Source organism: Heterocephalus glaber, unplaced genomic scaffold (genome assembly GCF_053883595.1).
Source record: "Heterocephalus glaber isolate CG9 unplaced genomic scaffold, H.glaber_assembly_v1.0 deba00001689, whole genome shotgun sequence".
Lineage (NCBI taxonomy): Eukaryota > Metazoa > Chordata > Mammalia > Rodentia > Bathyergidae > Heterocephalus > Heterocephalus glaber.
This window is the reverse complement of record NW_028258414.1, coordinates 1,182,357-1,195,556: the sequence shown is the minus strand read 5'-3', so window position 1 is coordinate 1,195,556 and position 13,200 is coordinate 1,182,357. Positions and strand designations below refer to the sequence as shown.

The window sequence follows — 13,200 nt, the reverse complement described above, 5'->3', positions numbered from 1 at the left end:
TATATAGTCTCACTTGTTAGCTCAGGTAATTATTAATTTGCTAATATTTTGTATATTTTTACAGAGGTAGAAACAGATGCTCAGAAAAACGGAGTGATTTGCTCAAGGTCACCAGCTGGTATGAGGTACAAGCAGAAATGACCCTTCACTTTCTCTTAAAACAATCAAAAAACATTCTTTTTATTTTTCTGTTTTTTAGAGGTCATGATGAAGGGAGCTAACGTTTGGGTTTCTTTGCTCTATTCTTGAACATAAAACCAGAAATAGGTTTGAATAGCTTCCGTATCTATACACTCCAAAATATTTCTTTCATTCCCTATTATTGTCCTGAAAAGTCTATCCACCCTCATCCCATTAAAAGTCCAAACTTTCAAAACTAAGTGGAAAAACACATCAGTTACTACAATTCCGGCTCTAGGAGTGAGTTAAAATAAGAATGCATAGAAATCATTTGGGCACAGCTGAGCACCTCATTCCTGCCCCATAAATGGCAGCTAAACTTTTTAGAGAGAAAATGCTGGATTGGTGAAGAAAATGGTCCAGTTGAAGTTGTATCCACTTCCCCTCAGAGTTGGTGGGTTTCTGTGTCTTATAATTCTACCTGCCCATCTACACATGGAGGGCTAAGAACGAGGGAATCGAGCACAGGAGCTGTCTTAAGAATCTACTCCCAAGACCCTCACAGAAGCATTTCACCTCATCCTGCAGTTTCATGGCGGCCAGGTGGGAATTTTCTGCCTCAACGGTTTTCTCCTTCAACTGCCTCTGCACTTCCGCGAGCTCCCTGCGATTTTTGTCCTTGTACTCATCCAGCTGGTTCTGGAGCTCCAGGGTCGATGTGCGAGATGCCTCCACAATGTCGGCCATCTGGAGGGGACAAGGGTGTGAGTCAGCCCCGAGATGCTCCATCGGGGGCGGCGAGCTGGTGGGAGCCCTGTTCAACACAGGATCGTCTCTGCTCTCCTGTCCCTGCAGCCCCCTCCAGGCCCTGGGCCATCCCCTCCGGATGTGGCCACCTCTGACTTGGCTGCAGCATGGACAAGCGAACAAGCTCTTCCTCTCAAGCTGGACATGGTCCTGGGGTCAGAGCCCCTCTCTGCCACCTACCATACATGACTGAGCATGGCCTTAGCCTCTCTGGACCTCAGCAATGTCCTCTTGGGAAATGCTGACAGCATAACATCTACTTTACAGGGTCTAATTAAAATAACACAGATGGAATTCTAGTTAGAGGCCAAAAAAAAAAGGTAAAGAGAGTGGTGCCTGACATGTGTCACAAAATGGCAGCTTCTAGGAGACAAGTGAACAGAGGCTGGCCTTGAACTTGCGATCTTCCTGCCTCAGCCGCTCAAGCAGCTGGGATTATAGGTGTGTACCGCCATGCCTGGGAACTATCGGGTTCTGAAACCGACTTTGGTGCTCCTGGATAAGTCAGACAGATGCAAGCACAGACTGCCCAGCAGTGTGGACTTCAATTCTGGGAGCGTGGGGTAAGCATGTGCTTCCACACCAGCCTTCTGACTACTATCACAAGGTGATTCTGGGGCCAAGACTCCACAGGGTTCTGGCCTTTACCTTTTAGTTTCTATGTGGGACTCTCAGCAAGCCCAAAGGGCTGCTTCAGAACTTCTGCAAATCCCCAGAAGTTTTGCGCTTAGACAGAAGCCAGGTCTCCTTGGCTTTCACCAGACCTCCAAGAGCCTGGGTCCCAACAGGGCAGCCCACCTCATCCCCTCACCTCCTTCTGCAGCTTCTCGATGGTCTCGCCGAGATGTCGCCGCTCACTGTCCATCTCATTCTTTAACCTTCTTAACTGCTCCTTCTGCTCAGTCTCATCTTGCAGCTTCTTGGACAGCTGCTTCTGCTCCTGGATGGTCCGACTCAGTTCTTGCTGCAAACAGCAGAGAAAGAACAGTCCTAGATACCAGGTCAACCAAGGAACAGGTCGCAGAGGGATTTCACAGCATCATCGAGAACAATCTGACTTGTTCCCTCAGTGATAAGGAGGAAGATCAGAATAAAGCCCACTGCAGACACATCAGGACCTTGTTGGTCCTGGCATTCATTTAAGAACCAAAAAGGACATTGATTTAGCCAATAACACCCACAGGAATTACAGGGATGCAATACAGAAACACAGTACCGAGCCAAGGTTGTTGGGGTCAGGGTTCAGAAGAGCGTCAAAAATCTGAATGTGTGTGTTCAAGAACTGAAGTACAGTTAAATTCTAGAACAACCTAAACCTGCTTTGTAATTTACATCCTGTTATTACTACTTATATCTAGATGGCCCCCCAAAGCCTCATGTGCTCCTAGGTAGGGCTTTTTGGAGGTGGCTGGATTAGGTAGCTGTGTTGCTGTAATTAAGGGTATGTGGTACTGAATTAGTCCACTAATTGGTTTATCACAGTACTGGGTGTGGATAATGTGAAGGCTCACCCTGGGGGTGAGTGGCACCATCCAATAAGCTTATAACCTGGATTAGATAAAAGGAGAAGGAAGGCTCACTGCTGCTCCCACAGCCTGCTGCTTGCTGCTTGCTTGCTGCCTCCTGCCTGCTATGCCTTTGACTGTTTATCCTGTGCCATGCTGCCCTGCCTTGAAGCCAGCCAAGGATGGACTAAAACCTCTATAAACTGTGAGCCAAAATACACTTTTCCTCTTAACTTTGGGTGTCAGATATTTTGTCCCAGCAATGAGAATAGTTATTAAGACATCTATGATATTCAGCTCCACATCTTATATTCTAGAATTCACGCTGCCATGCAGATGGTACTGAGAGTTAAAATAGCTAAAAATGAATCTGTATGGATAGAACACTGTCCCATGAGTCTGAAGTACACCTAGGTAAAGGAGGCTATAATCAAAAGGAACCATGAGTTACACTCAGACAAAAAGAAAGGAATTTGTACATCCACAAGTTGGCAAACTTGATGAACAGAAGGTATAAAATGGACGAGACACCAGTCAGAAAAAAATATACAGGGGTAGTTATGCAATGGACCAGTTATGCAACAGACTAGTACTTACTACAAAACGCAGCCATCTGGCATTTCTCCTGGCTCTGTCAAGCCCTCCTCTCACTATGTCACTGAGACATATGTCCTTTAAACACACAACTCTGAAACAAAATCCTAAAATGTCTTAGCAGGACTCTGGCGGCTTCTTTAAATGGCTTAGTATTGGCCCATTGGCTTGAGGAAATCAAGAACGGGCACAGCTTAGAACAGAACTGAATACAGGTTTGTACAGCAACACATAAGGCCTACCCAGGCTGGTGTCCCTACTGAGGCTGCAGAGGACAGTGGCTGATATTTGTACAGTGCGTAACAGTTTATAAACTGCTGTCACATGCAATATCTCAGGGATCTTGAAAATACTCCCCAATCACCTCAGACTCTCCTGGCTTCCAGAGCTTAGGACAGCTTTGCTCTGCCAATCACATGAAATGGGACCAAAAGCCACCTGTGGGGGCCTTCTGGTCCCTGGGCTCTGCCAGGCTGGTTCTGCTTTGAGAGCCAACCAGCACCACAGGGCTGCTGAACTTAACTGCTGTAGAGAAGCAAGGTCAACAAAAGCTGCTGGGGAAGAGAAGGTAGCAAAAGAAAAGTAATCAGAAGGTGGGCCCCACCACCATCTCAGCCATAGCTGGGTACACCTCAGAGGCAGGGTCAAGCCCTGGGGTTTCTGTTTGCAGTTTTATCCAGAGCTATTAGGGGTCAAGGGTAAGGAGAAAGTTATGGTAACACCAAGGTATGACTCCAACAGTGTGGAAGAAAATTCTTAAGAACTTTTATCTCAAAAATTTAATTTCTTGAAAACAAATACAGAATGTCAGCAATGGGTCCCTCCAGACCCTTGAGGATCCAACTCAATCCTGCCCCTAGATTTTGCAGCCTCCTTTGTCTGCCTCTTGGGTTACAGTCACAGGTGTTCCAGGCCAGACAAGCCAACCCCAGCCCTGTTTAACCTCCATGTGGCTTCTGTATGTTGGCCTAAGCCTTTGCCCAGGCCCTTCCTCCTGACCCTTGGAGATACCATAGTCTCACCCATTCTGGGCCTGTGGCCCCTGGTGCCTTTACAACATACACAGTGAGAAGGACAGTTTCTTGCCCTAGTGCAAGGTAGTAAGATCAGTATGGGCAAGGAGCAGATTTTCTACCTGGGAATGTCACCTAGGCCAGAGTCACTGTTAACCCATGATAGTAATTCAGTGGCTAAAACTACTATTCCCATTAAGTGGTCTGTGGGCTTCCTGGGGGGTACCCCTAATTTAAAATGAAGGTTCTAGCCCTTTCTGATGAAATTCCCTTTTCTTAGAGCACAACCCACAAAGTTGTCTTTGAGAGGTACTGGATCATCCTCATAGGTCCCCAGGTTTAGAAACCCCATCTAGACTAAACAATGTTCCACCTTTTCAGTTATTTAAGAAATATGTTCCAATAAAGTCACTGCTGAGAAAACATGTCTGAAATTCACATGAGAGGAAGAAATCTGGCAAATATGCATTTTTACTCTTTAGGGGGGGCAATGTTGAGGGAAATGCCTTGTAGCTACAATGACCATTTCCAAGACCCACAATACAAACCTACTAGCCCACAGTGGAGCAATTACTTTTGCAAAAAAAATTATCAGGTTTGAGAATCCTAGGCACAAAGTTAGTAGATGTATAGTGAGTACCCTTGAACTTGGGTCCTGTTATGCCTTATTTCTAGATGTCCCTCCAAAGCCTTATGTGCTCATAGGTGAGGCTTTTCAGAGGTGGTTGGATCTCAAGTGTGTGAGTGTGGATTAGGGGAATGATACTAGGATTAAAGCTGTGTGATAACTAAATTGTTTTAGCATAGTTCTGAGTGTGGATAATGGAAGGCCCATCCTAGGTGTGGGTAGTACCAACTAATAGGCTTATATCCTGGATGGGATAAAAGGGAAAGGTAGAAAGCAGGCTGCAGCTTCACTGACTCCTGCCTACCCTGCCATGGACTGTTTCTCCTCTACAATGCCCCTCTGCCATGCTGCCCTGCCTTGGAACCAACTGACTATGGACTGAAATCTCTACAACTGTGGGCTAAAATAAATCTTTCCTCCTTTAACTTGTCGGTGTCAGATATTTTAACCAAGACAGGACCTTTATTAATGGATACAGAGTCTTCATACAAGATGACTGAGTGAGGCCCCAATTTACCCATATTAATAATAACCAGCCAGGGATTTAGCTCAGTGGCGCTGTGCCTGCCTCACAAGTGCAAGGTCTTGAGTTGAATCCCTGGTACTGAAAAAAAAAATTAATAATAACCAAGGTGCAATGAGTATATGCATGACCAAGTAGCCTGATGAGAAAGAGGCTGGTCTCTCAGAGGCCCTGCAACGAAACAAGCTGGGGCAGCAACGGGGGGGGGGGGGGGCCACTGCCACTCTCAACCTGTCTCCATACACAAAAGCCCAGAGCAGGGGGAATGTGGGACAAAGAGAAAAGGGACCTTACTTCTGCCCTGAAGGGTCTGCGGCTTCCCCAGAAAAGGTCTCTTCACCTCCCCACTGCCAAAAGGCCCTTGGAAACAGAATCACAGACATCCTCACCTTGACCACAGAGCATGGGCTGGACAGCAGCTGAGCCCTGGACCAAGGGGAAGATCAAGCACACTGAGAAGGATTCCTTCATGTCCCTCTGTCACATTCAGACTGTGCCACAGCAAATCAGGTATAAATTCACTGTGGTATTTAGCAACCATGAAAAGAAATATATTTACCACATATGAAGGTGTGCCAGATCGTCAAAGGCATGAAGGTTTTGAAATATAAATTGGTGTGTGGAAAAAACACCAGTTACTTTTTCCTTTTCTGCAAAGATTGAGTCCCTTCTTTGCAACAAGCTTTAAGGACAGAGCCATGGAAAAACATTATTAAACAGGGGCAAACTCTCAGGCTTCCGGCTTTGAAGAAAGCAAAATGTTTCAGAGTGAGGCTGCACTTTTCACAGCTCGCTCAAGACCAGTTAACTTAGGTGCAGATGGGGACACTGTCAGGCCAGTTGCAAACTCTTGACAGACCGTGCCACCAGGGTGGGCAGCTACATGACACACTCTGACACAAGGGCCCTGCACAAGCTGCAGGTCAGGGAGGCTTCCAGGGCCAGGCTAGCAATCATAGGTGGGGTGGGTGGCAACAGCAGGAAGATCAGCAGACCCTGAGGCCATCTTCTGAAAATTCTAAACTGGCTGGGAACTACCTCTACATGTGGGAAACTTTCTCATTTGGTTAAAGGAGACATCCATCAAGAGAGGCTCTACAACCCATAGCTGTGCCCTCGCTGGGTGTAAACATGACACGGAGGTGCTGATTTTTGTCCCTCTTTAGTACAAATGTTTCTCTCTAAGTATCCCCACACTAAACCCATGCTTTGGCGGCTGGTCGGGGAACAGTCACCATCATAGCCTCGACCAGCAGCACAGTGAAATTACCATCATAAAAAATCAACCAAAATCAACAAGTCTCGCAAGGAAGACCTAGATTACAGAAGGATCAAGAAAGAAATCTAAATCAAAGGCCGCCAGACTCTGAACTCTTTAGGCAAAAACAAACTCCCCAGCCGCACTGAGAGCAGGTGTGGGCCAGGACTGAGAGGCTCCGAGCTACCCTCCCCAGGGAGACAGAGCTGCACTCAGAGGAAAGCTGGGGTGGAGCATTCACCAAGCCCAACCAATTCTTCAGGGGCACCGTCCCCACTATTCTAACCCCACAGACACAAGGCCCCACTCTCTAGACTGTAGCAGTCTTCTCTGGCAGCCCTCAAGGCCCCTGGCTTTTACCTTCTCCAAAACTAGTCTGCGGGTATTTGAGTGCTGCAGCAGGTAGAAGGAAGGACTTACCTGGGCCACACAGAGGGCGCTATGCAATGCCAAGGTAAACCTAGTGCAGGTTTTCTAGAATGTATTTTAAGGGCCAGCGATTTAGCTCAGTGGTTCAGCCGCCTGCCTCGCAAGTGCAAGGTCCAGAGTTCGATCCCCAGTACCAAAAAAAAGTATTTCAAGTAATCTCTTAAACTCCAAATGTGAAAATCTCATTTTCTAAGAAGCTGCTGGTTTGGAATAGAGATAGCGATTTCTGGGAAGGGACTTCCTCCAGCTACCTTTAGTAGCCATCTTGAAGGGCGGCACTCTGCGCAGTGCTTTTGCCCAGAGGAGAAGAGAAATTGGCTTCGACCAGAAAGCTGGCCACAGACTGCCTCAGAGACCAGTCTTCCGGCCTTCTCCTGCAATCCTGTTTTATCTCCAGAAAGCTGTCAAGCTCTCCTGACTAAAGACCAGGTTTCTGACCTTGGCACTGACCCTTGGGTTGGATAATCCCTTTTCCTGTGTGGGTGCCATCCAGTGTTTACAGGACAGTCAGTGGCACCCCTGGCTCCACTTACTAAGGGCCAATAGCCTCTGCCCAGCTGTGCTGGGTAAAATGTCTCCAGACATTACCCAATGTCCTCCGGTTGGGAACAAGCCACAGCTGGATAGTTCAGTGATGGTTATTACCGCTGAAGAGGAACCCCATGGGAAGACAGGACTGGCCGCCATATCCAGCTGTCCCTCGTGAGGGAAGAAGGCCACAGTCCTGAGTGTTTACCTGAGCATCTGCCAGCTCACTCTCCAGGGCCCTTCTGGCTGACACAGCTTCTTCTTCTCCCTTCCTGGCGTGTACAAGGGCCTCCTCTAGCTGCCACACTTCACCCTACAAGGAAACACAGGGTCAGATGCCAGCTGTGCCTACGAAGCGGACTCAGCTGAGATGAGTGTGAAGAGATCCACAGACTCGGGGGCTGTGGGCCCAGGATGACATGTGGCTGCAGAGCCCCTGGATGTGGGCACCTGTGTGCAGTGCCACAGGCCAACTTCTAAACAATCTTCAGTGACTTTTACAAAGGCAAACACCTGGCCTCCCTGGAGCATCAGAACCTGCAGGCATTGGGCAGACTGGGGTACAGGCAGTTCTGTGGTTCTGTGGACGGAGGTTCGGGGGGGTGGGGGTGGGGGGCCCTTGTCACCATGATACGCATCTTTCACACTTCCTGCTTCTGGAGCACCAGCAAACTAGTTGTTTTGCTAAAACCTGTGTAACTCCAAAAACATCAACTTTGTGTTAAAAAAAAAAAAAAAGAATAGTCCCGAGTAAGAACGGGCCTGAGGGTGGTGTGTGGGAGCCTCAGCAGCACCTGGGGCCCCAGGGAGCCTCAGAGGGTGAGTAGAGTCCTGTGCCCCAGATATTTCCTCTGCTGGCCTCACATCTCTGCTCCCAGGCCTCTCACCCACAGCCTCTTTGAAGGACATAGACATGGCTCGTGGCCCACTTGAGATCACCCAGACCTTTCCTATAACGGTTTGCTAATAAACCGTCCCCCTATGAGAGGAGACCCAACCCGGACGCACAGGCCTCACCTTGCACTTCCGGAGCGCTTCCTCAGCCTGGGCCTCACCACCTTTGCCGTCCTCCAGCTGCGCTTGCAGCTCGGCCACTCTGCACTCCAGCTCCTCAGCTCTGCCTTGCAGCTTCTCCATCTCCTCCTTCAGCGCTTTTTCCCGCATCTCAGCCCCCACCTGAGTCTGTTCTGAAGTGTTGCTCCAGCTGGCCAGGACTTCGACATTCTGTTAAAAGCACAGAGTGGTGAACATGGGAACGGGACTCCACAGGCTTGCCCCAGGCGCTGAGGCCCTGAGCAGGGCTCCTGCTTTTAAAAATGCAGCATGCATCACACTGCAGCTCAGTGATAGAGCTGTGTTCTGTTCACAGGAGGAACAAGGCCTGGGGTTTGATCCCCAATACTACAAAAGCACTAAAAAATAAAGCTTTAAGAATGCAGTGTCAGCCGAGTGTGCTGGCACACACCTGTGATCCCAGCACTTGGGAGAGTTCGAAGCCAGCCAGGACTACATAATGAGTTCAAGTCCAGCCTGAACTACCTAGCGAGACCTATCTCAAAAAAAAAACAAACAAATAAAAAGAATGAAGTGTCATTGGAACACAGCCATCCTACTTGTCTAGGATCATCTATGGCTGTGTTCAAGCCACAAGGAGCAGAGCCAAGGAGTTGTAGCAGAGACCACAAATGCTGTGGTCTCACTAGGCCTAGATTTGCTGTCTGGCTCTGTGGGACAGTTTGCCAACCCTTGCCTGTGCTGAGTCCTTTGCAGATCTCCACCGTGTAATAACTAAGGGGTGGTGCTACTTTCATCACACTTTACAGAAGAGGAGATGGGGGCCGGGGATTTAGCTCAGGGGTTCCACCGCCTGCCTCGCAAGTGCAAGGTCCTGAGTTCAATCCCCAGTACCAAAAAAAAAAAAAAGAGGAGATGGAGAGTTGGGTAGATGAAGGAGCTTGTCCAAGACACTCAGGAGGAACTGCATCCTGGCAGACTGAATCACAAGCTGGGCTCAGCCCGTGCTGTGGGCAGAGCCCCTACCAGAAGGTCTTGATGGAGAAACAGAAATTAAAATTTGCTTAAATTTCACAGGGCCAGTGAGCTGTAGGTACTGTTGTCTGAGAATACCTTGTGCTGTACATGATTCCCAACAGAAAAGAACAGCAAGAGCTGCAGGTAGCTCACCATCGATTCCAGACACAACCCGTCCTTGTACTGAGCTTAGCAACTTGACGTGACGATGATAAATAAATGTTCTGACCAGAGCCACTTTTCCCACTACCCAGATGTCCAATTCTGTACCTCTGAGAAGCCCACTGGAGTCACAATGAGGTCAGCTAGCTGTGCTGGGAGAAAACCAAGGTGCCAATAGCTGATCAGGTCAAGGAAAGAAAAACCCTGGATTGCCCACCCCTGCCCTAGAGCTCCCTGGAAGAGACAAGAAAACAAACCGACAAGTACCAAGACAGGGTGGTGTAGCATAAGCACAGACATAGACTTTGGACTAGGACTGAGACCAGACACAGAGCTTTTTTTTTTTTAATTTTTTTTTTTTTTTGGTACCGGGGATCGAACTCAGGTCCTTGTGCTTGCGCAACAGGCAGTGAAATCACTGAGCTAAATCCCCGGCCCCGAGACACAGAGCTTTATGTCAACAGCTTCTCCACAAGGGTGCCACAGAGGGCCAAGGGGGAAAGCACGGCCCTCCTCAGATGGCAGTGGGACCACCAGACAGTCACACATATGAAGCAAGACTCCTTCCTCACACAGCACATGAAAACTAACTCAAAATGGACACCAGACTTAAAGGGAAGAGGAAACCCATATACCTTTTGCAAAAAGTGTAACCCAGGGCCTCATACATGCCAGGCAAGTACTCTGTGACTGAGCACATCTTTAGCCCCCAAAAAACCTCTAAAAGAAAACATAGTAAATATTGTGACCTTGGGTTAGGCAAAGTCTTCTTAGCCACACCACCAAGTACAAGTAAAGGAAGTAAGAGATAAATTCGACTTCTTCAAATTAAAAACTTCCGGGGTACAAATGATACCATCAAGATGATGAGAGAACAAGAGAAAACATTCACAAATCATATGTCTGATAAATGACTCATACCTAAAATATATAAAGAATTCTTCAACTTAATAAGAAAATGAAAAGGAGCTGGACATGATGGCCCACACAGGTAACCCTAATACTCTAGGAGGCTGACACGGGGGATCCAAAGTTCAAGCCCAGCCTAATCAACTCAGAGATTTATCAAGACCCTGTCTCAAAAAATAAAAAGAAAAGGGCGGGGGTGTTACCTTAGATTAAAGCTCTGGGTTCAGTACTGCAATAATAATAATAATAATAATAATTAATAACCCATTTTTAAATTGTCAAAAGAGTTGAGACATTTTTCCAAAGAAGATATATTGAAGTTCAAAAGCATATAGAAATATGTGTAACATCAGTAGTGACAATAAAGGGTCTGTCCAGTGGATGGGCAGATCCCCAGCCTGCCCCCTCTTTCCCCACTACCTAGATATTTCATTCTACACCTCTGAGAAGCCCACTAGAGCCATGTAGCTGAGTTACAATGAGATTAGCTGGCAAAAGCAAATTAAAACTGCAAAGAGGTGCCAACTTATACCCACTTAGGATGGCTATAACTAAAAAGATAGCAACTATGCTGAGGAGGATGTAGAGAACTTAAACTCAAGCACTGCTGGTAGGAATATAAAGTTGTATAGTCACTTTGGAAAATGGTTTTGGTGGTTCCTCAAAACATTTAACAAAGATCTCTATAAGCCAATGACTTCACTCTTGGTGTGTACCTAAAAGAAATAAAAACATACATTCACCTAAAAACTTGTATACAAATGTTGCATAGTATCACTATTCATAGTATCCAAAAGTAAAAACAACCCAAATGTCCATCAACAAATAAATGGTCAAATAAGATGGGGTTCATATAATAGGATGTTATATGCTAGAATATAATAGAATGTTGTTTAGCCACAGAAAGGGACAAAAACACTGGTATGTGCTACAACACAGGTGAACCTTGACAACATTATGCTACCTGCAAGAAGCCAGTCACAAAAGACACTATACTGACATATATATGCAATCCCTATGAAAATAAATCTACAGAGACGAAAAGTAGCTTAGTGGTTGGTCAGAAGATGGGGAAGGTGCAGAAAGTACTGCTAATGTGTATGGGATTTCTTTCGGGGGTAATAAAATGTTCTAGTGTTGACAGTGGTGATGGCCATACAACTGTAAACATACTAAAAGCTAGATTGCGTACTTTACATAGTTGAATCACATGTTACATAAAGCATATCTTAATATACCTGTTTTTGAAAGAAAACAAAAAAACAGAGCCCAGGAAGATCTGGAGGGTGGTGGAGAGAGATGATGTTTTATCCTAGTGGCCAGGCAGATTGCTCAAGTGTTAATAAGAGAAGAGGAGATTCAAGATATCAACCCAAAACTCTGAATAAAGCAAAGAACACTTACACCTGTGGCCACTGAGTACTCATCAGGAGCCCAGGAACACCAAGGACCCTGACAACCAGACCTGGTTTAACCTGGGCTTGGGCCTAACCAGCCCCTGGCATGCTGGGTTCAGGCACCTGAAGTGTACTTTGATATTCAGAACTTGGTCTGCAAGCCTGTGGCTCACCGCACGGCTGGCAGGGCTATTCCAACCCCAACTTTCACCCATGGCATGTGCTGTCTGACTCCAGGGAGCCTGTGCGCCGGAGCGCAGCATGCTTTGATTATTTGTAGAGTGATAACATGCTTTTCTCTAAGTCATTTGCAGTGTGGTGACCCACATTATGCATACAAATAATTTAACATAAGCCTCTGGTGGCAAATTTTTACAGAAATACTCTGCTGTCCTCAACGAACCTTTGCCCCAAAACATACCCAGTTTACTATTTTATATATAAAATCCAAGAACAAACTTCCCTTTCCCGAAACTTTACCTAATTTACCTGGAATCTTAAAAAAAAAAAAAAAGTCACCTTTGTTCAATGCAAGTATGACATGCAAATTCTTCTCTGTGACTTCCCGGTGAAGGAAAGAAAAAGAGTCCCAGAACCCCCAAGGTCTCCTGACTCTGAAATGCTTTAGTCTATGCATCATCTTTTCCAAAGGCTGAAGTCTGTCTTGCACCTGTGTCAAAGGCAACAGAATCATAGCAGGACCAGAGTTGGCAAGGATGTTCATATATAGCAGACCACCAGCAGGGACACTGTGATCCCATAAGGCACTGGTGCTATGTCTGTAGTGCTCTGCACATCATCACTAAAGAAACCAAACAGCACGCTTTCAATTCACTTAGCTGCATCATACCGTTTGTGTAACGCTTACATTTAGAAGTTTGATACGAATTTTCTCCTCAGTGTTTTACCTGTTACTCACTCATGCAGGCAGCCACAAGTACTTAACAAAATCAACTCCAATTCCTCTGCCACCCCAGCAAGTCGGGTGACACCGCACTAGGTCATCACCACTAAGGCAAAAATAGCAAATATGCTATCGTCTATTGTTTTTCAAGATTGAGCCATCACTAGACATTGCACTAGGATCATTTCCTCACCTCTCGGCAGCCAAGATTAAAAGGTTTGTTACCACAGTATGTGGGTGGTTGAAGAAAGGGGTATTTCTCATCACCCGTTGATAATAGGTGCTCCTGGAGGGCAATTTACTATCAAAATTATAATGTACCTTCCCTTTGCCCCAGCAAACTCTCTTCTAGCCCAGCAGCCCATTTGCGTGCAATAAAAAAAAAAAAAAAA

General features: G+C 46.5%; 1 protein-coding gene across 2 annotated transcripts in view; it reads right to left on the bottom strand.

Annotated features, from left to right (window-relative positions):
• Window positions 1-13,200, bottom strand: part of Cgnl1 (cingulin like 1) — a 142,248-nt gene that overhangs the window by 29,079 nt on the left and 99,969 nt on the right. For both annotated transcript variants that reach the window (XM_004855746.4, XM_021237169.2), the window contains 4 exons: window positions 8,423-8,629; window positions 7,614-7,718; window positions 1,739-1,891; window positions 697-867 (listed from right to left, as the gene is read on the bottom strand). In XM_004855746.4, the coding sequence (XP_004855803.2) occupies window positions 697-867; window positions 1,739-1,891; window positions 7,614-7,718; window positions 8,423-8,629 (636 nt within the window). The remainder of the gene's footprint in view (window positions 1-696; window positions 868-1,738; window positions 1,892-7,613; window positions 7,719-8,422; window positions 8,630-13,200) is intronic.